At 52.0% G+C, this 24710-nt stretch overlaps 1 protein-coding gene across 2 annotated transcripts in view; it reads left to right on the top strand.

Annotated features, from left to right (window-relative positions):
* Window positions 1-10127: 10127 nt before the first annotated feature.
* Window positions 10128-24710, top strand: part of PALM (paralemmin) — a 260286-nt gene continuing 245703 nt past the window's right edge. The window contains exon 1 of one of the 2 annotated variants that reach the window (XM_086946734.1): window positions 10128-10332. In XM_086946734.1, coding sequence (XP_086802860.1) covers window positions 10328-10332 — 5 coding nt within the window. In that variant the 5' untranslated portion in view covers window positions 10128-10327. The remainder of the gene's footprint in view (window positions 10333-24710) is intronic. The other variant, XM_086946735.1, reaches the window with a different exon arrangement.

Below are 24710 nucleotides of genomic sequence, written 5' to 3'. Positions count from 1 at the left end.
GAGGGTGCAGCATCCCTTCTCTAGGCAGTGATGCTCCATGGCTCTGGTTGCAGTTCCCCCTCCTCCCTGCAGAGGGCGCTGCCTAACCTTCTCTGGCCAGTGATGCTCCATGGCTCTGGCTGCAGTTTCCCCTCCTCCCTGCAGAGGGCACTGCCTCCCTTCTCTAGGCAGTGATGCTCCATGGCTATGGTTGCAGTTCCCCCACCTCCCTGCAGAGGGCGCTGCCTAACCTTCTCTGGCCAGTGATGCTCCATGGCTCTGGCTGCAGTTTCCCCTCCTCCCTGCAGAGGGCACTGCCTCCCTTCTCTAGGCAGTGATGCTCCATCTCTGAAGCTGCAGTTTCCCCTCCTCCCCACAGAGGGACCCACCCCTCCCTCTCTGCAGTGATTCTCCATGGCTCTGGTTGCAGTTCCCCCTCCTCCCCGCAGAGGGCGCTGCCTCCCTTCTCTGGGCAGTGATGCTCCATGGCTCTGGCTGCAGTTCCCCCTCCTCCCCACAGAGGGCGCTGCCTCACTTCTCTAGGCAGTGATGCTCCACGGCTCTGGCTGCAGTTCCCCCTCCTCCCTGTAGAGGGTGCAGCATCCCTTCTCTAGGCAGTGATGCTCCATGGCTCTGGTTGCAGTTCCCCCTCCTCCCTGCAAAGGGCGCTGCCTCCCTTCGCTAGGCAGTGATGCTCCATGGATCTGGTTGCAGTACCCCCTCCTCCCTGCAGAGGGTTCTGCCTCCCTTCTCTATGCAGTGATGCTCCAAGGCTCTGGTTGCTGTTCCCCCTCCTCCCCGCAGTGATGCTCCATGGCTCTGGTCGCAGTTCCCCCTCCTCCCCGCAGAGGCCCCCGCCCCCTCCCTCCCCTCAGTGATGCTCCATGGCTCTGGTTGCAGTTCCCCCTCCTCCCCGCTGAGGGCGCCGCCTCCCTTCTCTAAGTTAACAACAACAAGGGGCCCCAAATTAGTCAGCAGAGACCTCGGGGAACATACTTTGTACATGCAACACTGGTCCCATGCATACAAGAAATATGAAAGGAATAAATATAGACAGAGTCAATCTATATTACGAGTGACATGTCCAGCCGGACAGTGGTCTTCAAAGTTTACTCAATATACACTTCGTTATAACACAAGGAGTACCTTCCACAATTCAACCAGTGTGGAACACAAGCCTGTGCCCAGCACTAACAGAACAGGTACAGAAGGTGGATATAGAGAGCGAAGAAGGGCTTTTTAAGGCAAAGCACGTTTTCTGTCATTAATGCAGTTGTACAGAATTTTTTAAAAACAAGGCACCATTACAACACATAGTAATCACGTTTTAGTATTAGGTGCTCGATAGGTCGACGGCGTTTCGGACCCCCTAGTAAATCACGGGGACCATCATCAGGACATTTCAATGAAAGCCTTAACAATAATTTAGCCTCTTATTGCCTAGAAAGGGAAAAGAAGGAAATATACACATTTAGATACACAGAAAAAATGTTCCACAGCGGATCTGACAACCAGCACCTCCATATTCCGATGTCCCTCAAATGTCCAATTTTTTGTTGTGCTGATAACCTCCAGGACCTGCTGCGGTTTGGTCCCACTGGAAATCCAGACGCAAACTTTAGAAACAGAATGGAGGCAGCACCAAGTATGAAGTAAACCAGGACCACGTTGTAAAAAATATATTTTCTTTTATTTTTTCATTTTTAAGACAGCCTGTCTTAAAAATGAAAAAATAAAAGAAAATATATTTTTTACAACGTGGTCCTGGTTTACTTCATACTTGGTGCTGCCTCCATTCTGTTTCTAACATTTAGATACACAGACTGAAAAAGTTTTCCAAAGCAGGTGACTTGTAGTGACAAGTGAGGAACTCGACTCAAGGGCGGGTGGAGTTCAAAACAGTTGCAGTGACAAGGTGGCGCGAACAAGCATGCTGGTGTTAAATGCCCAGTTTATAGAGCCACTCGATTACATGCACTGTCGGTGAAAGTTCATGGGTCAGGATGCTAAAAAACGATCGGGTGGTTATAACTAGTACATAAGCGAGAGGGCATGCTCATGTGAATAGCCGAGTGTCTAGACCTGCCTGACAAATTAAGCATACGATATGCGTTGTGGGTAACCAATGGGCGGGTTTTGTCGGGTGTTGGTCGTGACACATGCACGATCGTGGGCTCTGCGACGGCCGGTGGTACGTGGTAGGAGAGACTGTACAGGTACGTATTTACCGTGAATTCAATAGTGAGCGCAGAGGGCATTACACGAGTGAGCAACCAACGAAAAAGCAGGGAGCAGGTGCCGAAAGGATCCAGCTTACCGTTGAGCCTCGATCGGGAACGGCAGTAGGAAAGTATAGGATGTGCGCGCCCTAAACGAGGAAAGAATTACTAAGTTAACGGGCGTGCGTGTGGAGGAGTTACAAAGAACGAAAGAGCGGGAGCTCTGGTTCTTACCACAATCGAGCGCATAAGTCCGCGGTACAAAATGGTATCCGTCGGAGCCTGGGGAACCTGGAAGGAAACCCAATGCGTCAGGAAATTACTGATGCCTTTAATAAGAGGCCAGGAGATACGACAGTAACAAGGATGGCAATCTTACCGGGTGAGTCGGTGGGCAGTTGTGCTCCCTGGCGTGCTCGTGGAGGAGAAGTGAACGCTGAATATAGAGAGTGCTGATTGGCCAGAGAACATGTGATGAACACGGGCATAATAATAAAAGATGGACTAAGCTCGACGGCCATCTTGGGAGAGTGGTTATAGTCGGAGTGGAGTGCCAAGGTGGAGTGCATGTGACATTATCAAAGAAAACACATAGTTGCATATAAAACATCAAAGAAATACATTAAGCAACAGAACTGACTCAGGGCCCAAGCTAGATTAAAGCAGTCCATTCCTCCTGCAGATTTAGTCCCGAATTCAGACTATCAGTCTTCAAAATCCATTTGAGCTCTTCTCTGTTCAATAAGCGAGTTAGATCACCACCCCTGGGCGGAACGGTGACCTGAGAAATCACAGTCCAGCGAATGTCATTTTCTGTGTGTCCTTTGTCCAGAAAATGTTCAACCAACGGGGCATTGGGCGTTTTACAGCGAACACGGCTCCGGTGTTGGGATATCCTCAGCTTGATTTTCTGTTTTGTTTGGCCCACATAGATCAAGTTGCATGGGCGAAAAATGGCATTATTGATATTGCAACTGTTACAATTGGTGAACGTTTTCAATACATTTCTCACACCTTTATAAACAAATTCCTTACCATCTAATGAATAATCGCATACAACACAAGTACCACATTTAGAGTGGCCACGGAGGGGTGGTAGTTGCCAATGGTCATGGAGTGTGGTATTTCTTACTATTGGCAATGCAGCCCTTACTAGCTGATCTTTAAGGTTTTTATTTTTCTTAAAGGCAAAGAGTGGAGTATCCCAATTTAGTGGGCCTGAGTTCAGGATGGGCCAGTTCTTTTTTATACTCTGCTTGACACGATTTGAGATGGGTGAGTAGGTGGTTACACATACCAATTTGTCAGAAGGTTGTTTAGGTTTAGGCTCGAGAAGTGTTTCACGGGGGCAATACCAGGCTCTTTTCATGGAGTTTTTGATCAGGCGCTTGGGATAGCCTCTTGCTCTAAGTTTCTCAAATAAAGTGTTGGCCTCACAGAAGTAATCCTCCTTTTTGAAGCAATTTCTCCTAAGTCTAAGGAACTGAGAACATGGCAAGCTATCCCTCAGGGCCCTGGGGTGACAGCTGTCATAGCTCAGTAGGGTATTCCTTTCCGTGGGTTTACGGAACAGTGAAGTATATAAAGTACCATCTTGATGTTGGACATTTAGGTCTAGAAACGAAATATTCTGCCTGTTGTGGGATAGGGTAAATGTAAGGCCATTGCAATTATTGCTGAGCCAGTGAAGGAGTCCCTGAAGCTCATCTATTGAGCCACCCCAGATAAGAAAAATATAGTCTATGTATCTCTTCCAGGTATGCAACCCTTGATGGAATGGGTTGCTTGGAGACAGGATGGTATTGGTCTCCAGCCAGACCATATACAGGATTGCCAGAGTTGGGGCAAAAATGGCGCCCATAGATGTACCCCGCACCTGCTGATAGTATTGCGAGTCATACATGAAAAAGTTCTGGGTGAGGCAAATCTCTAGAAGTTGTACAATGAACAGAGTAGGGACCCTGTGGGGGCTGGGCCGGGTGTTAAGTATGCTTTCCATAACGAGCAGGGAGTCTCTCTGGGGTATGTTGGTATAAAGAGACTCAACGTCTAGTGTACACAGAGTCTCATTGTCGGGATCGTACGGATGGTCTTCGATGAGGTTGATCATATGCATGCTGTCTCTAATGTAGCATTGAGTTACTGACACAAAGTCCTTAAGAAAATAATTGACGTAGTGACCCAGTGGTTCCAACACCGACCCGCAACCGGACACTATCGGTCTACCTGGTGGGTTTTCGAGTCTTTTGTGGATTTTGGGCAATGTATAAATGACCGGGATTCTGGGGTTGGTGATATTCAGGAAATTATATTTGTGTTTGCTGATAATGCCATTAGACAAGGCCTCTGTAGTAAGTTGCCTAATCAGAGTCTGTATCTCTTTGGTAGGGTTACAAGGAAGTTTACAATAATGATCCGTGTTAGAGACTTGACGTTGCAACTCCTCTTTATAGTTACAAACGTCCTGTAAAACAATGCCCCTCCCTTATCAGCTGGCTTGATAATCAGCTCATTATTATTTTTCAGGGTAGTGATGGCAGTTTTCTCTTCGAGTGAAATATTGAAAGGTATGAAGAGATGTGTTTTTTCAAGGGCCGAGATTTCTCTAAGGATAACCTTCTCAAAGGTAACAATCTCCCTCAGGATCATGTTGGTGGTGGGTGCAAAGGTTGATGGTGGTCTGAAGGGTGTAACTGCAATTTTTTTGGCTCCGAAGGATTAAGTTCGAAGTAGGAGCGTAATCTTAGTTTACGAAAAAAGGCCATTAGCTCGGACTGAAGGTCCAAGAAATTAGGATAGGTAGCCGGGACAAAGGATAGTCCTCTCCGTAGAAGGGATGATTCATGAGTTGAAAGAGTATGCCCTGAAATATTGAAGATGGGAAAAAGGTCGGAGGCAGAGTCAGGACTTACCATTGGTAGAATTTGTGTCTGGTCTGACGTTCTCCCGGGGGATTGTGCCATCTCTGCTGTTGTTTTACCCTTCCTTTCTTTTGGGGTTCGGAGTTGCCTCTGGCTAAAAAATGGGTTTGATTACGTGCCTGGCCGCTAGCTCCCTCCCCAGGATCAGAGCTATCAGATGATACTGCTGAGGAGTCGGTGAAGCCCACCACTGTATTTCTTCTATTGAAACGGCCCCAAGGTCTGGGGGTTTGTTGGTGAGGGTTGAAATTGCGGTTTACGTAGAAATCTTTCTGTAGATAGGGATAGGTGCGTTCAAGTGAGAAGAATTTAATATCCTTCTTCACTTTATTCGATTTTTTATTTTGCTCAATGCGGTGGAATTCCACCACCGTTTTGTCAATTTTCTCTAGCAAGGACTTTGCTTCAGTAATAGTTTTGTCATCAGTGATCTGTTTCTCAAGATCTTTGATAATGTCATCCAACTTTTTAAATTCCTCAACAGCAGTTTCTATCCCAAGCACTAGCCACTGCTTATGTACTAGTTATAACCACCCGATCGTTTTTTAGCATCCTGACCCATAAACTTTCACCGACAGTGCATGTAATCGAGTGGCTCTATAAACTGGGCATTTAACACCAGCATGCTTGTTCACGCCACCTTGTCACTGCAACTGTTTTGAACTCCACCCGCCCTTGAGTCGAGTTCCTCACTTGTCACTACAAGTCACCTGCTTTGGAAAACCTTTTCAGTCTGTGTATCTAAATGTGTATATTTCCTTCTTTTCCCTTTCTAGGCAATAAGAGGCTAAATTATTGTTAAGGCTTTCATTGAAATGTCCTGATGATGGTCCCCGTGATTTACTAGGGGGTCCGAAACGCCGTCGACCTATCGAGCACCTAATACTAAAACGTGATTACTATGTGTTGTAATGGTGCCTTGTTTTTAAAAAATTCTGTACAACTGCATTAATGACAGAAAACGTGCTTTGCCTTAAAAAGCCCTTCTTCGCTCTCTATATCCACCTTCTGTACCCGTTCTGTTAGTGCTGGGCACAGGCTTGTGTTCCACACTGGTTGAATTGTGGAAGGTACTCCTTGTGTTATAACGAAGTGTATATTGAGTAAACTTTGAAGACCACTGTCCGGCTGGACATGTCACTCGTAATATAGATTGACTCTGTCTATATTTATTCCTTTCATATTTCTTGTAGGCATGGGACCAGTGTTGCCTCCCTTCTCTAGGCAGTGATGCTCCATCTTTGAGGTTGCAGTTCCCCCTCCTCCTCGCAGAGGGCGCTGCCCCCCTTCTCTAGCGGTACAAAAGGGGGTGGTGATGGACGGAGCATCTGAACCAATCAAACACTCACACCCAGTCAACAGATCTGGGTTTAATCCATCAACGTTCTTTATCCCACTCTGCCACCCCAGTTCAGACATGGCCATATGCAAATCAGTCTGACCCTGTGCCACATGGGAACAGTCCAGCCCGAACTGCCAAGCCATGCCTTCCCTGGACCGTAAACAATATTCCGAGGACCGGTTTCTGGCATTTCAGCCGTCTTCAGCCCGGCTTGCTTGAATCCAGTGGCAAAGTGAGCAAGGGACTCACGTCTGAGCATACCCTGCCACACTTATGGCGGCCAAAAGCGGTACAAAAGGGGGTGGTGATGGACGGAGCATCTGAATAAATCAAACACTCACACCAGTCAAAAGATCTGGGTTTAATCCATCACCGTTCTTTAGCCCACTCTGCCACCCCAGTTCAGTTAACTGGGGTGGCTGAGTGAGCAAAAGAATGGTGATGGATTAAACCCAGATCAGTTGACTGGGGGTGAGTGTTTGATTTGCTCCAGCGCTCCGTCCATCATCCCCTTTTGTATTGCTTTGTTCGCCCTAAGTTGGCAGGGTATGCTCAGACGTGAGTCCCTTGCTCACTTGGCCACTGGATTCAAGATAGCATGGCTGATGAGGATTATGAATCCGAAACCGGTCCCAGGATGCTTGTTTCCGGTCCAGGAAAGACATGGCTTGGCATTTCGGGCTGGTCGGTTCCCATGAGGCACAGGGTCAGACTGATTTGCATATGGCCATGTCTGAACTGGGGTGGCTGAGGGAGCAAAAGAATGGTGATGGATTAAACCCAGATCAGTTGACTGGGGGTGAGTGTTTGATTTGCTCAAGCGCTCCGTCCATCATCCCCTTTTGTATTGCCTCCCTTCTCTAGGCAGTGATGCTCCATGGATCTGGTTGCAGTACCCCCTCCTCCCTGCAGAGGGCGCTGCCTCCCTTCTCTGGGCAGTGATGCTCCATCTCTGAGGCTGCAGTTCCCCCTCCTCCCCACAGAGGGCGTTGACTCCCTTCTCTGGGCAGTAATGCTCCATGGCTCTGGTTGCAGTTCCACCTCCTCCCCGCAGAGGGTGCTGCCTCCCTTCTCTTGGAAGTGATGCTCCAAGGCTCTGGTTGCAGTTCCCCCTCCTCCCTGGAGAGGGTGCTGCCTCCCTTCTCTGGCCAGTGATGCTCCATGGCTCTGGTTGCAGTTCCACCTCCTCCCCACAGAGGGCGTTGCCTCCCTTCTCTGGGCAGTGATGCTCCATGGCTCTGGTTGCAGTTCCCCCTCCTCCCCGCAGTGATGCTCCATCTCTGAGGCTGCAATTCCCCCTCCTCACTGCGGAGGGAGCTGCCTCCCTTCTTATGGCAGTGATGCTCCATGGCTCTGGTTGCAGTTCCCCCTCCTCCCCGCAGAGGGCGCTGCCGCCCTTCTCTGGGAAGTAATGCTCCATGGCTCTTGTTGCAGTTCCCCCTCCTCCCTGCAGAGGGTGCTGCCTCCCTTGTCTGGGCAGTGATGCTCCATGGCTATGGTTGCAGTTCCACCTCCTCCCCACAGAGGGTGCTGCCTCCCTTCTCTAGGCAATGATGCTCCATGGCTCTGGTTGCAGTTCCACCTCCTCCCCACAGAGGGCGTTGCCTCCCTTCTCTAGGCAGTGATGCTCCATGGATCTGGTTGCAGTACCCCCTCCTCCCTGCAGAGGGCGCTGCCTCCCATCTCTAGGCAGTGATGCTCCATCTCATAGGCTGCAGTTCCCCCTCCTCCCCGCAGAGGGTGCCGCCTCCCTTCTCTGGGCAGTGATGCTCCATCTCATAGGCTGCAGTTCCCCCTCCTCCCCGCAGAGGGCGCTGCCTCCCTTTTCTGGGCAGTGATGCTCCATCTCTGAGGCTGCAGTACCCCCTCCTCCCCACAGAGGGTGCTGCCTCCCTTCTCTAGGCAGTGATGCTCCATGGCTCTGGTTGCAGTTCCACCTCCTCCCCACAGAGGGCGTTGCCTCCCTTCTCTAGGCAGTGATGCTCCATGGCTCTGGTTGCAGTACCCCCTCCTCCCTGCAGAGGGCGCTGCCTCCCTTCTCTAGGCAGTGATGCTCCATCTCATAGGCTGCAGTTCCCCCTCCTCCCCGCAGAGGGCGCTGCCTCCCTTCTCTAGGCAGTGATGCTCCATCTCATAGGCTGCAGTTCCCCCTCCTCCCTGCAGAGGGTGCTGCCTCCCTTCTCTAGGCAGTGATGCTCCATGGCTCTGGTTGCAGTACCCCCTCCTCCCCACAGAGGGTGCTGCCTCCCTTCTCTAGGCAGTGATGCTCCATGGCTCTGGTTAAAGTTCCACCTCCTCCCCACAGAGGGCGTTGCCTCCCTTCTCTAGGCAGTGATGCTCCATGGCTATGGTTGCAGTACCCCCTCCTCCCTGCAGAGGGCGCTGCCTCCCTTCCCTAGGCAGTGATGCTCCATCTCATAGGCTGCAGTTCCCCCTCCTCCCCGCAGAGGGTGCTGCCTCCCTTCTCTAGGCAGTGATGCTCCATCTCATAGGCTGCAGTTCCCCCTCCTCCCTGCAGAGGGTTCTGCCTCCCTTCTCTAGGCAGTGATGCTCCATAGCTCTTGTTGCAGTTCCACCTCCTCCCCACAGAGGGCGCTGCCTCCCTTCTCTGGGCAGTGATGCTCCATCTCTGAGGCTGCAGTACCCCCTTCTCCCTGCAGAGGGTGCTGCCTCCCTTCTCTTGGAAGTGATGCTCCTTGGCTCTGGCTGCAGTACCCCCTCCTCCCCACAGAGGGTGCTGCCTCCCTTCTATAGGCAGTGATGCTCCATCTCTGAGGCTGCAGTACCCCCTCCTCCCTGCAGAGGGCGCTGCCTCCCTTCTCTGGGCAGTGATGCTCCATCTCTGAGGCTGCGGTACCCCCTCCTCCCTGCAGAGGGCGCTGCCTCCCTTCTCTCGCCAGTGATGCTCCATGGCTCTGGTTGCAGTTCCCCCTCCTCCCCGCAGAGGGCGCTGCCCTCCCCCAGTGATGCTCCATGGCTCTGGTTGCAGTTCCCCCTCCTCCCTGCAGAGGGAGCTGCCTCCCTTCTCTGGGCAGTGATGCTCCGTCTCTGAGGCTGCAGTTCCCTCTCCTCCACGCAGAGGGCGCTGCCTCCCTTCTCTGGGCAGTGATGCTCCATCTCTGAGGCTGCAGTATCCCCTCCTGCCTGCAGAGGGCGCTGCCTCCCTTCTCTCGCCAGTGATGCTCCATGGCTCTGGCTGCAGTTCCCCCTACTCCCCGCAGAGGGCGCTGCCTCCTTTCTCTAGGCAGTGATGCTCCATCTCTGAGGCTGCAGTTCCCTCTCCTCCCCGCAGAGGGTGCTGCCTCCCTTCTCTGGCCAGTGATGCTCCATGGCTCTGGTTGCAGTACCCCCTCCTCCCCGCAGAGGCCGCTGCCTCCCTTCTCTGGGCAGTGATGCTCCCTCTCTGAGGCTGCAGTACCCCCTCCTCCCTGCAGAGGGCGCTGCCTCCCTTCTCTGGTCAGTGATGCTCCATGGCCCTGGTTGCAGTTCCCTCTCCTCCCTGCAGAGGGCGCCGCCTCCCCTCTCCGGCCACTGATGCTTCATGGCTCTGGTTGCAGCACCCCCTCCTCCCCGCAGAGGGCGCTGCCTCCCTTCTCTGGGTAGTGATGCTCCATGGCTCTGGGTGCAGTTCCCCCTCCTCCCCGCAGAGGGCGCCGCCCTCCCCCCAGTGATGCTCCCTCTCCCCTCCGCTGTCAGGATCCCTCGGCTGGAGATGCTGAGAGCCCCGCAGCCGCCGCCGCCCGTCCCTGTCACTGCCGCCCGCTGCCAGGGCTAGAGGAGGCGACTCTCGGCTCTGCAGGGCCGGACCCACCCCCGGACCCCCGGGAGAGCAGCGGCGAGGAGGAGAGGAGAGGACCGGAGCAGACATGGAGTGAGTGCCGCGATGCGCCCCAGCCCCTGCCTCCCTCCTGCATCTGCACCCCGAGCTCCCTGCGCCCCCCTGTGCAGGCTCCCCGCCCGCTACCTCCTGTCCCCCCATCACTATGCCCCCCCCCCCACCCTGGGCTCCTGCCCGCACCTTGTGCCCCCCTGTCCCCAGCGCCTCTCAAGCATCCTCTGCCTCACGGCGCCTCCGGCCCTCATGCATCCACCCCGTGCCTCCATGCTTCCCCTGCCCCCTGCACCCTTTCCCTCCTGCCTCCCCACCCGGTCCACCCCAGGCACGCTCTACCTCGCCCCTCACAAATCACGTCTCCCCTACCTCTCGCCTCACAACCTCCTCCCGCCCTCCTCCCTCCAGCCCCCCATGCACCATCTATTGGCCCCTGTACCCCCCTCCTCCTCCCCCTGCATCCTTTACGCCTGGGAGTGCTGCACCCTGTGCCCCCCACCCACAGGTGTTTACAGGCTGTGCAGGAATGCGGGGTGCGCACACCTCCCGGAGGTGGGGTTCACATTGTGTGCTTGGGGGGGGGGGGGGGGGGGGGCGGCTCTGTGTTCCAGGGGGGGTATGCATGCGCGCGTGACAGCGAAGAGCAGGTTTTCGGCGCTGTGTATCTGCCGGCATCTGTGTACAATGACGTCTGTAATGTGCACCTGTGTGCGTATGTTCCGTGTGTGTGAGATGCGCGGGTGTGAACATGGCCGAGTGGATGGTCTCCAGGGGCGCATGTACGGATGCGTGTTGATTTACAACAGTGTGTAGCTCGTTGTGTGTCGTATCTACTGGTGTGTACATGCGCCGTTCAAACCAGAAGATGTATCCATGGCTGTGTGTGTGAGGCCCAAGGGTGTGTCCATGGCTGTGTGTGAGGCCCAGGGGTGTGTCCATGGGTGTGTGTGTGAGAGGCCCAGGGGTGTGTCCATGGCTGGGTGTGTGAGGCCCAGGGGTGTGTCCATGGCTGGGTGTGTGAGAGGCCCAGGGGTGTGTCCATGGCCGTGTGTGTGACCCCAGGGGTGTGTCCATGGCCGTGTGTGTGAGCCCCAGGGGTGTGTCCATGGCTGTGTGTGTGTGACCCCAGGGGTGTGTCCATGGCTGTGTGTGAGCCCCAGGGGGGTTTCCATGGCTGTGTGGGAGCCCCAGGGGTGTGCCCATGGCTGTGTGTGTGTGAGCCCCAGGGGTGTGTCCATGGCCGTGTGTGTGTGAGACAGACCCAAGGGTGTGTCCATGGCTGTGTGTGTGAGAGAGACCCAAGGGTGTGTCCATGGCTGTGTGTGTGACCCCAGGGGAGTGTCCATGGCTGTGTGTGTGAGAGGCCCAGGGGTGTGTCCATGGCTGTGTGTGTGAGAGGCCCAGGGGTGTGTCCATGGCTGTGTGTGTGACCCCAGGGGAGTGTCCATGGCTGTGTGTGTGAGAGGCCCAGGGGTGTGTCCATGGCTGTGTGTGTGAGAGGCCCAGGGGTGTGTCCATGGCTGTGTGTGTGTGACCCCAGGTGTGTGTCCATGGCTGTGTGTGTGAGAGGCCCAGGGGTGTGTCCATGGCTGTGTGTGTGAGAGAGACCCAAGGGTGTGTCCATGGCTGTGTGTGTGACCCCAGGGGAGTGTCCATGGCTGTGTGTGTGAGAGGCCCAGGGGTGTGTCCATGGCTGTGTGTGTGAGAGGCCCAGGGGTGTGTCCATGGCTGTGTGTGTGACCCTAGGGGTGTGTCCATGGATGTGTGTGTGAGAGGCCCAGGGGTGTGTCCATGGCTGTGTGTGTGAGAGGCCCAGGGGTGTGTCCATGGCTGTGTGTGTGACCCTAGGGGTGTGTCCATGGATGTGTGTGTGAGAGGCCCAGGGGTGTGTCCATGGCTGTGTGTGTGTGACCCCAGGTGTGTGTCCATGGCTGTGTGTGTGAGAGGCCCAGGGGTGTGTCCATGGCTGTGTGTGTGAGGCCCAGGGGTGTGTCCATGGCTGTGTGTGTGACCCCAGGGATGTGTCCATGGCTGTGTGTGTGAGAGGCCCAGGGGTGTGTCCACGGCTGAGTGTGGGAGGCCCAGGGGCGTGTCCATGGCTGTGTGTGTGAGCCCCAGGGGTGTGTCCATGGCTGTGTGTGTGAGAGGCCCAGGGGTGTGTCCATGGCTGTGTGTTTGAGGCCCAGGGGTGAATCCATGGCTGTGTGTGTGTGAGCCCCAGGGGTGTGTCCATGGCTGTGTGTGTGAGAGGCCCAGGGGTGTGTCCATGGCTGTGTGTGAGAGGCCCAGGGGTGTGTCCATGGCTGTGTGTTTGAGGCCCAGGGGTGAATCCATGGCTGTGTGTGTGACCCCAGGGATGTGTCCATGGCTGTGTGTGTGAGAGGCCCAGGGGTGTGTCCATGGCTGTCTGTGTGAGGCCCAGGGGTGTGTCCATGGCTGTGTGTGTGACCCCACGGATGTGTCCATGGCTGTGTGTGTGAGAGGCCCAGGGGTGTGTCCATGGCTGTGTGTGTGACCCCAGGGGTGTGTCCATGGCTGTGTGTGTGTGAGCCCCAGGGGTGTGTCCATGGCTGTGTGTGTGAGAGGCCCAGGGGTGTGTCCATGGCTGTGTGTGAGAGGCCCAGGGGTGTGTCCATGGCTGTGTGTGTGAGGCCCAGGGGTGTGTCCATGGCTGTGTGCGTGACCCCAGGGATGTGTCCATGGCTGTGTGTGTGAGAGGCCCAGGGGTGTGTCCACGGCTGAGTGTGGGAGGCCCAGGGGTGTGTCCATGGCTGTGTGTGTGAGCCCCAGGGGTGTGTCAATGGCTGTGTGTGTGAGCCCCAGGGGTGTGTCCATGGCTGTGTGTGTGAGAGAGATTCAAGGGTGTGCCCATGGCTATGTGTGTGAGAGCCCCAGGGGTGTGTCCATGGCTGTGTGTGTGGGAGCCCCAGGGGTGTGTCCATGGCTGTGTGTGTGGGAGCCCCAGGGGTGTGTCCATGGCTGTGTGAGAGCCCCAGGGGTGTGTCCATGGCTGTGTGTGAGAGCCCCTGGGGTGTGTCCATGGCTATGTATGGGAGCCCCAGATATGAGTCCATGTTTCTGTGTCATGCGAGGGGGGCGTGGGGGGGGGGGGGTTGCTCAGGACAGGTTTTGCACTCACACTGAGATGTGCACTGCTTATTTCAGAATGGAGTCGGCAGGCCTACAATTCCCAGAATGCACATTAATGACGGCGTGGCGGAGGGGATGGGATGAGAAGGAAGGAATTGTGTGACTTTGGGGGGGCTCTGGCGCTTGTTAGCTTTGAATAGCGCGCTCTGCCGTAATGTGGATTTGCGGCGCTTCTGTGTACACTGGAGTTTGAGTCGGTTTTGTGGAGGTGTGCTCAGCACCGGAGTACGTCACTTTGAATGTCTTGTGGATGTATTGGTGGGTGGACCCTGAGGGCTGTAAAACATTTCTGTTGTAGGGCGTGCCCACTGCCCTGCAAGGCTGCAAGGATGTTAAGAGGCTGACTGTAGCAAGCGCTCACTGCCCTGAGTACACTTCAAGGCGCTGCATTGCAACAGGAGAGGAACTGTTGCTCTATTGTTGCATTCATGTGTCAGTGGCTTCTAATCTCTAGGAGTAGCAGAATTATGCATAGCTGTGGTGCCTCACTGCGTGTTACTCTGTTTTTCCTCGTGCTGCTGCTGTGTTGTAAAAGACACACAATTGATGAACGGAATGCAGAACAAATCAAACATTCACCCCCAGTCAAGAGATCTGGGTTAAATCCATCATTCTTTTGCTTACCATGCCACCACAGTTTAGACCTGGCCATATGCAAATCAGTCTTGACCCTGTGCCTCGTGGGAACAGTCCAGCCCGAACTTCCAAGCCATGTCTTCCCTAGACCGGAAACAAGCTTCCGAGGACCGGTTTCTGGCTATCAGCCGTCTTCAGCCAGGATAGCTTGACTCCAGTGGCTCAGTGAGCACGGGACCCACGTCTGAGCATACCCTTCCCACATAGGGTGAACAACAAAACACACAAGATGATGGACGGAATGTTGCACAATGGCAAAACATTCACCCCCAGTCACAGATCTGGGTTTAATCCATCGTTATTTTGTTCACCAAGCCACCCCAGTTCACACATGGCCATATGCAAATCAGTCTTGGCCCTGTGCCTCATGGGAACAGTCCAGCCCGAACTGCCAAGCCAGGAATTCCCTGGACTGGAAACAAGCATCCTGGGTCCAGTTTCAGGGTTTCAACCCTCTTCAGCCAGGATAGCTTAAATCCAGTGGCACAGTGAGCAAGGGACCCACGTTTGAGCATACCCTGCGCACTTAGGGCGAGAAAGCAAACCACACAGTTGATGGACAGAATGCAGAACAAATCAAAACATTCACCCCCAGTCAAGAGATCTGGATTGAATCCATCATTCTTTTTCTCACCATGCCACCCCAGTGTTGTATCAGTGATTGTTACTCCAGTCTCCCAGTGGCTGTTTTGTAGCAGCAGCTGTACTACTGAAGTGACTGATGCTATGATCTAGCGGTGGTTGCTATTGTGTTGAAACCATGGTGTTGTAGCAGTGTGAAAAGCAGCGAGTCTTCTAAGACCCCCAATGCTGCCTGGTGCTGGGTTCACCTTTAATTCACCTTGGATTTGCTATCAAAATAATGAGGCAAGCGCTGGAAAATGGAAGACAAGAAAAAGGTTTATTTCTCATGAGGAGACCAGGTCAACTGCAGACACCGGGATGTCTGAGGGAGGTATTCTGCTGGCATCTCTTTTGGCTCTTCCTTTTATACAGGTTTTACACAATGCATTTGTTTCATCAACATGGTTACACAAGCTTGAAGTCCCCGCCCCTGGCAGGTTTCCACACAAGCCCAACAGTAATTCTCTTACCACCCAGGTCAAACAGACAATCTTATCTTGCAGCTGGACCTTGCTTCGGGGTCTAAAACATGTGAGACCGGCCAGATCTAAGAGTCCGTTCTGTTGATAAAAAACAATCCCATTGTTGGTGAAAACAAGTCTCGCTGTTCGTAGTGCAATAAATCATGTCTGCAAGGGTCATTTTAGTTTATCTGGAACTAGTTTGAGTAGCTAGGTGTGGTAAGGGGTAGATTGTTCAAAGGTTTGCCTGCAAACAGAGATCAAAGGAAAAACGAGTTTGTTGCAGCAAGTGGCGCTGAGGTTTGTCGTGACAATAGGATTTACAGCCCCCAGCACACATATCAGGTTTGGTCAGAGGTTCAGATGGATGCAGGTAAGGGCAGGGTGAAACAAAGGTGACCAACAGAGTACAAAAATGGCTGTGATGGATAAAATGGCTGCAGCTTACCTGCACATAAAAAATTCCCACTAAACAAGATGGTGCAGGCAATGTTCACGATCGTCATTTTACTTTTAACAGTGGGCCCTTTGAACATAACTTAGCCATCTTGTCAGTCTATTTCGATCTCCAAAATGTCCTGTATGTCTTGATCATACATTACTCTCATTTTTGTGAGCTGAGTGTCCAAAGTTTTAGGGTGCAAGGTGGTTATGCAAACAGAACACAAAGGTGGTATACATTGTATACCCAAACAACAACCACATATTGTCAATACTGGAAACAAGAGAATCATTGATATTTTCCAAACCCACTCCTTCAAGATGCCCCAAAGCCAACTTCTAATTGTCCAAGTCTCTGATCCTTGATGAATTTCGGAAGACAGTCTGTGGAGATGTTCGATTGCTTCATAGACAGAAGGTGAATTATCAGGAATGTATACGCAGCAGCTGGCACTGATGATGCGGCATGCTCCTCCACGGTCCGCTAGTACCACGTCCAGGACCATGCGATTTTGTAGGGCAACCAGATGGACCGCTTGGAGCTCAGCAGTGTTGTTGGTGAGGATGCCAGCTGTGACGTTCAGGGCGGTTTCTACCGCTTGAGACAGTTGTCTGATGGCTCGGCTGTTTGTCATTGCACCCCATATCGGGATGAGCCCTTTTGCTGCGTCGAGGAACTGTGTTGCGTCAGAGTCTGCTTGATCAGTGTCTTTAGAATGCTTTTCTCGATGATACTCTGCAGGGGCTGTGTAGGTTGGTGGCAAAACAAAGGCGATGTAGCATATGCCCCCCCCCAGTTTCTTGGGAGCCAGGTGTAGGCTTTGATTCCACAGACAAAGTGCATATTGGGTGACGCAACAAACGCTGGAGGGTTGGCAGTGTTCAAAGTCCTTGCAATGCTACAAGTGCTGTGACCCACATTCTTAGTCCCACGGCCTTCAATGCATACAAGGCCAGAGACGTTCACCGCAGATAGGGCCACAGTCAGTGTTGCAGCAGTTCTATTCTTCAGGTAGGAAAATGTGGCTCTGACAGGATTATTGAACACTTGTATTTCCACTCGTTCTTTGGAGGGGAAATTCATCGGGAATGTCGCATTGGAGGTGTGAGGGCAGAAGGGGGCGGCTGTTCTTCCTGTTTTGTTTAGCCAGAACTTGTTGTAGAACTGAGCGATTGTCCCGTCGGAAGTGGCATTGTCTTTGTAACTTTCTTGTAGGAGCATCATCCAGGCAAGGCAAGATCCGTGAACAGAAAAGGGCGAAGGGATGAAAGGGTTGGAATGTTCAGTGGCATGTGGTAACAGCCCACAGACCCAACAGTTGGTAGCATTGGTGGTAAGATTGTGCTGGTGCAGCATCTGCACGAAATAATTATTCCAGAATTCTTTGCGTCATTCTCGGAGATGTGGCGGTAGTGATACCAGGTAATGTTCTTTCTTGGTGGTTGGTTGCATGGTGGGTGACAATGTTCTATATGCAGGAGCATTCTCTTCAATGATCCAGAATGCGACCATTAGTAGGAGACAGGTGAGAAATGCTGCTACAAGTGCAATTGTCTTTGTGCTATGCAGGTTGGCAGTCTTGGTGTCTTTGCGGCTGCTCTTCAGGTGCTCAGTTTCTACCATCATCTTCGAGGGGCTCAACGACTGTTAGGACCCCAGACTTTGTCTAGCGCTTTTCCTGGTAGAGTTGGTTGACTGTGCTACCGATCTGAGACCTTGACTCAGTTAGTGGCCTGGTCTTTGGAGCACCCTCCTTTCGTCAATCTTAGGTTGTACCCTTTCTTGGATGGCACAGTGGGGTCGTGAAATTCTGACAGTTCGAGGGTGTCTTGTGGGTAGCAACTCAGAGCTGGTCGGTCTTTTGCGAGTATTTCCTCTTGCACCTCCACCTATTCACAGGTTGCCAGTGTTGGAGGGACTCTTTTGCAGTGGTGTGCGTGCAGCCAATTTCGTTTTCCTTCCACTCGGAGGGCAGTTCGGGTGGTGATCAGGACTTGCCAGGGGCCCGTCCACCTAGGCTCCAGACTCTTCGTCCTTTGGAAATTCTGAATTAGGACGTAGTCTCCAGGTTTTATTTCAAGTCCTGGGCCCTTGGATACGTCCGGCAAGGTTGTATGTTGGAACAACGAGTTCCCCAACCACGACTTCCCTAACAACGAGGTCGTAACCACGACCCCGTCTAAACCATGTTTTTTTCCCACGCATTCCTTTACCACAAATTTTCTTTGTAAAGTAATGCGTGTTAAAAAAAATGCTTTCCAACTAGTACCCCGACCTGGATACTGCCTGTACAGTCTAAAACGTATGCCTTATTAAATGCCGAAGCCGGAAGCTCCTTGAAGCAACTACATTCTATATTTAGTGTACACAAAATAGACATAAATCTACATTATCACAATTCCTTTAATTGAAACAGGACTCCAACTTATATTTATGCTGCACGGGCTCCGTACCATATTTTTCAAAGACACACCGCAACAGGATATGCTCACATTTCTTTTTGCCATGAGTGGTCCTCAGCCCCTTTATTAATACCTTTCAGCCGAGCCCAGACTCCAGGCAAGTATTGCATAGTCATCAAGCCATCATATGACATAACAATATGTTCTCAAGGGCGATATTACTTGCTGCCTCACCACAAGTTACTTAACGATGGTACCACCAGGCCGGCACAAACAAGCACTTAGATTTATTTCAAAGAGGTTATCCTTTCTCTCAGAGACTCCTCGTTGTCCAGAAATATTATTTCCCTTGCAAATACTGAATGCCTCGCAATGTTTCTGTCCATCTTCAAAAGTTTTGACCGCGCAGTGCCATCTAGTGGTAATTTTTTTCAATGTATCTTGATGACAGAAGGCAGAAGCATCTATTAAGCTTCGTTGTTAACTAATGTCGTGGTTTAGGCAAGTCGTTGTTAAGATTTTTCGTTGTTCGACTTCGTTGTTCATGTAAGTCATAATTTAAACTTTGTTGTTAAGGATGTTTCCCATCAGGCAAGGCTTGCTGCACCTGTTGGTGGATAATTGTTAGCTCGTTTGTCAAATTATACAAATAATCCAACATTAATATGTTCAGGACATTATTAATGGAGGTGGGTCTTGGCGCCGCCCAAATGCTCATAGGCCTGCCGAAGACCACCTCATACGGGGTCAGTCTGTGTTTGGTTGGGGTGGAGCGCATCGATAGCAACGCCAATGGGAGGGCGTCGGGCCATTTCAACCCGGTTGTGGCAACTATTTTGGCTAGTTTTAGTTTCAATGTTACATTGTGTCTTTCTACCAGACCCGCTGATTGGGGTTGGAAGACGGCATGGAACTTTTGTTTTACCCCCAGCCCTTTCAGTATGTTCTGTATCACCTCCGCTACGAAGTGAGGGCCGTTGTCGCTCCATAAAATTCTACAAAGGCCGTATCGGGGGAAGAATTATTTCAGCAATTCTTTTGCCATGGCTAAGGCGGTATTGTCGGGGGTGGGGTATGCCTCCACCCATTTGCTAAAAGTGCACACAACCACCAGGACATATTTTAGACTTCTAAGGGGTGGTCAGGGACTCCAAACTCTCCCCATGGCACTACTGTCCCCTTCCCTGGGTTGTGTTGTAGGCAGACTATACATTGTTGTACTAATCGTTTTGCAGATTCTGTTATCTTGACATTATGCCATACTCTGGTGATTAGTTCAATCATGGGGGTGGAGCCTATGTGGCTGGTAAATGTGCCATGGTCAATATGGGGATTAGATAGGCATTGGGTACCAGCCATTTATTCCTGTCTTTAGTTCTCCAGCAATCTTCCTCGTCTTTTAGTCCCACCCTTTCCCACTCAGTCAATTTGTCTTGTGTGCCTGTCGTCTGTATGTCCCTTACAGTGGTCCTACCGTCCGTCCATTGTTCAGCTTATGACCTGGTCACATACATTCGTGTTGTAGTTCTGTCTTCTGCCGTGGCTCGGGCTGTAACGTCTGCTAGCGCAGTTCCCTGTCCAATGAGATCAGTCACTTTCCTATGTGCTTGGCATTTTATCACTGCTAGCTTCTTGGGGAGGAGGACTGCTTCCGTCAAGGCGAAGACTAAATCTCCATGCAGGATGGGTGTACCGTGTGAAGTCAGGAACCCTCTTTCTTTCCATAAGATCCCAAAATGGTGAAATGATGAACCACCCCGAAGGCATATTGGCTGTCGGTGTATATGTTAACTGTTGTGCCAGTTGCTAAAATACGTGCTCGTGTGAGGGCAATGAGTTCTGCAGCCTGGGCTAAACGTTGGGCAATACGGGCTGTTTCTAGAACGGTTCGGGCTGTGGTGACAGCATATGCAGCTGAGGTGGTGCTGTCGGGGAGTTTGATGCACGAACCATCCACCCATAGTTCTCCATCTGGTTCTAGAAAGGCAGTGTCTCTGAGATCTACTCTACTCTTTGTTTGTTCATCGGTTAGTGTCACACAGTCATGTAGTGGAGTCACGCTAGGATCATTTTCGGGTAGGGGTAACAGTGTGGCTGGATTGAGGGTGGTACATCGCTTTAGGGCAATGTGCGGTGCTAGCAGGGTAAACTCATATCCTGTCTGTCGGGCGCTAGTCAAGTGTTGGGTTTTGGTCTGGTTTAGTAGTGTGTCGACTGCATGAGGTACTAAAACAGTGACTGGATTGGAGAGCACTATTCCTTCGCTCTGGCGTACTGATACTGCTGCAGCTGCCACAGTGCATCAGCACGCTGTCAATGCTCTGGCTACTGGATAAAGGGTGGCAAAGAAATATGCACAAGGGCGCTGTTTGTGACCAATTGATTGTGTTAGGACAGACAATGCACATCCATCCCTCTCGTGCGTGTAGAGGAAGAATGGTTTGGAGTAATCTGGGGTTCCTAGGACAGGCGCTGAACAAAGGACATTGCATAGTTCTTTAAAGGCTGATTGGCATTCAGGTGTCCAGGGGAGAGGTGAGGGGATGTCTTTAGCTAGGAGGGAGAGAAGGGGTTTGACAATGAGGCTAAAGTTCAGTAACCACTGTCGGCAAAACGAGGTGAGACCTATCAAGGAGCGGACTTGCTTCTGATTTTTGGGGGCAGGGGTGTCTAGAATTGTCTGGATCCTATCAGGCATGAGTTTCCTCCCTTCTTTTGATAAAAGGTGGCCCAAATAGGTCACTTGTGATTTACAGAACTGCAATTTCTTTCGGGAGACCTTGTGACCATTCTCAGCAAGAAAATGGAGTAGTTTGATGGTGGTTGTGACGGCTATTGGTATGGTGTCTGCTGCTAGAAGGATGTCGTCTACATATTGTATTAGTGCCACTCCATCTGACAATTGTATGGCGTCCAACTGTCTTTTAAGCGCCTGGCTATAGATGCTCAGGCTCTCTGTGTGCCCCTGGGGTGCTCTGCAAAATCTATACGAGCGAGAATTTAGGGTGAATCCAAATAGATCGTAGCTGTCCTTGTGTATAGGTATGGAAAAATACGCATTCTTGAGATCAATCACGGTGAAGGTGGTGGCAGTGGATGAGATTAAAGTCAAAATTGTTGTGATGTCGAAAAAACTACTGGGTATTGTGGTACTACGATTTTGTTTATCTCCTGCAGGTCAATGATGAAGCGGTAGGCTTTTCTGTCTCCCTCTCCCTGTCTCTTTACAATCGATAGTATGGAACTGTTACAAACATTGCTCACTACTTCCTCTACCACCCCTGCCTCTACCAAAGAGTGTATGATCTCTGTCAGTGCCTTCTCACCCTCTGGCGATATTTTGTACTGCATTACTTTTGGTAGGGTTGCGTCCTGTCGTATTGTTACGTTGTTAGACCTGGCTTTTTCTGGTAGGCTAAGACTGACGCCAAAGCCAGGCAGAAACCCCCATTCTAGTCAGGGCAAGGAAGTCACACGCCAAGATAACCCCTGCTCACCTCCTTGGTAGCTTGGCACAAGCAGTAAGGCTAAACTCGGAGGCAATGTGTAAAGCATTTGCGCCAGCACACAACAGCAACAACATACTAGGCACACCACAAGAGAAACTCCACACAAGGTTATTATAACATAACTTTTGTATTGTAAAAACACATCAGATAAAAAAATCACACATGTACATTGTGCCAACTGGCACGGGCAACATTCATAAGGGATTATTTACAAGACAGGGCCACATGGGCCACTGTCAGAATCAACACTTTTAGAAATAGAAATACTTGTCAGAAATTAGAATAAAAGGATATAAAATCACTGTAGCACAAGGTAACAGTTATAAATCACAACCAGTATCTACTGGTAACAGGTAAGTACCACCTACGCAACCCTAACCACCTTAGGAGAATGTCACGCAGGGGACCAGGACCTCACTAGGACCATCTGTACTGGAAAGAACAACCACCTAAGAATAAAATACTTTTAGGGGTATAAACAAGAACACATTACCCATGATGCATGAAACACATTCAGAGGAGTAGTAAAGGAAAAACACATGATGCCTAAAACATTCAGAGGTGTAAGGACAACCACCTAAGTATCACACAGCGTTTAGGGGTCTAGGAAAGAACACATTACCCATGATGCATAAATATACATTCAGAGGAGTAGTAAAGAGAAACACATGATGCATAAACCAACACATTCAGCGGTGTTAAGAACAAAGCACATGATGCAATAAAATACATTCAGAGGTGCAGCGCAAGAAGACACATGATGCCTAAAACATTCAGAGGTGCAGCGCAGGGAAAGATAGGAAGACACATGATGCCTAAAAACATTCAGAGGTGCCAGAACAATACAATAGCGCAAAAATCACATGATGCCTAAAAACATTCAGAGGTGCAGGAATAACAAATGATGCAAGAAAACACATTCAGAGGTGCAATAACCATACAATTGCGCAAAACTTACATAAGCCACCCTCTGTGGCAGTCCCTAGGCCAACTGGCCTTGTTGGGGCTCAGACGCCCTGTGTCCAATGTCAGGGCGCGCTGTCATGCAGCGCCAGTCTCAAGCACAAGCCTAAACGTGGCAGGTGCCCACTACTTGCTGGGCACCTGAGAACCTCCCAAAACCTAAACGGTGCAGCTGCCCACTAATTGCTGGGCAGCTGGGGAACTTCAAAACTGCGCCAGGGCCCTCACTGACCCTTAGGCGCAAACTGCGGCTAACTGCTGGAGCCACACAGGCTCTGGGCACATCACACATGCCCCATGGTGCAGAACGTTGGAGCCACACAGGCTCTGAAGCAAAACATGCCCTCTTGAGCCCTCTGACGCCTCCTCCAAAATGCCCCTCTGAGCCTGGCGAGCTCTCAAAATAATGTTGGCGTCGTTGGAGCCCCCGTCTGGGGCTCGGCATTAAAAGAAGATGCCTCCAGAGCCCTGTGGCTCTAGACACAACTGGGCCCTCTGGGGACAGGCAACGACAATCTGCCCCGATATGCCCCGAGCCCTCTTGCTCTTCAACAACAATGCGGCCGACTCGGGAGCCTCTCAATCAATAATGGCCCCCGGGCCTCTCAGGCTCTAACTGCAGGAATGCCCAAGCCTCGTGGGCTCTCTGGACGGATGTGCCCCCAACATTGGAGTGGTAGCGCCACGCAGCCATGTCCCCCTGCCCAGCCATCACTCACCGGGCATCTCTCGGGGGACTCCAGCACTCTACCGCTCGGCTTCTCTGGTCATCTCTGCTCCCCTCGCAGCCCCGGGGCCCTCTCCTCACTACGGGAGCCCCGGAAGAGGCCAGGAACAGTGCTGCTTCCGCCGGTCACCACAATGCAGCCGGCAGCTCTCCTCTCAGCGCGGGGCTCCCCTTCTTGCACTGGGAGCCCCTCAGGACAATGGCCACCCTTCTTCTCTCCATCCGCGGCGGCTTCCCCAGCAGTTCCAGTCTCCCTCTCCACACGGGAGACCGGCAACGAACCACCAGCAGGCTTCCCCCGGGCAGGGGGAAGCGGAAATGGCCGCCTCGAGGCCCCGCCCATGTCGCGCCACTGCGTGCCTGGCTTCCTGCGCTGAGGGCCGCCAATGGCAGCGCGGCCCTTGGCAGGGAGGCGGGCGCAGCTCCTCTTGCTCGATCTCTGGGCCAGCGGCGGTGAAATCAACACGGGGCAATGCCGGGTGGGCACCGGCCTCCAATAATTAAATAAAAACGGGGTGGCACCCGTAAATAAAAATATAACAATATCGGGCATAAAGCAGGGTGGCACCTGCAAAACCTCACACAAAATGCGTGATAGCGACACGCTCGCTACGGGTCCAAAATAAAGCGCTCTCAAGCGCTAAGGGTCAAGATGCAGCGCTTCCAGGCACTGGAAGCCCGCAAAGTCCAGGCAAAGTCCTTCAGGAGATTCAGCAAAGTCCTGGGGGGATAAGAAGAAGGTCCAAAGGATCCCAGGGCAAAGCAAAGTCCCCCCAACAGCCCAGGCAAGGCAGAGGAGTCCCCCAGAAGTCCTCCAGGCATCCAGGTGCTGGGCAGCGCCCGCCCCTGGTAGATTCAAGTCAGAAACAAGAACATTTTGGAAGGGGACACAGCCCCTTCTTATACACAGAAAAGTCTTTGAAGTCTTTGTGTAGGCAGTGTGAGAACCAGCTAGAACTGGTTATAGGGAAGTCCCTTCAGTATCAGGGACAGAGGTGACAGTCGCCCAGCAGGAGGTGGAGCCAGCATTGTGGTCAGGCAGGCACAGCCCTTCACTATCAGGTGCCATCTCCTCACACTTCCGTGGCAGCAGATGCTGCCTTTCATCCATGGGCTGACTCAGACAACCTCCTGGGCTCTCCAGCCCCTGTCACCCTCAAACCAGACAGTCAATCCACAAGCAGGCCCAGGCACTCCTGGACCAGGCTCACCAGCCAATCACACGCCAGACACAAATTACACAAATATGCCAACTTCTAAAAGTGGCACTTCTAGACTAGACACAATCATGCCGCATATACCATTAAGCAGCATGCAATCTCACAAGTTCTCTCATACCAAACTCGCCCCTGCACTCCCCACACATCAGGAACTACCATGGGCATCCATATTCCCCATTCATTCCTATGGGAGGACAGGTCACTCACCACACATACACAGAGAGCTCAAGCACTTTACACTGTACCACAGTGAAAAAGTGTGCAGAGGCCTAAAATCACCAAC

Source organism: Lissotriton vulgaris, chromosome 12 (genome assembly GCF_964263255.1).
Source record: "Lissotriton vulgaris chromosome 12, aLisVul1.2, whole genome shotgun sequence".
Lineage (NCBI taxonomy): Eukaryota > Metazoa > Chordata > Amphibia > Caudata > Salamandridae > Lissotriton > Lissotriton vulgaris.
The sequence above is the reverse complement of the archived record's forward strand: the minus strand, read 5'-3'. Positions and strand labels throughout refer to the sequence as shown.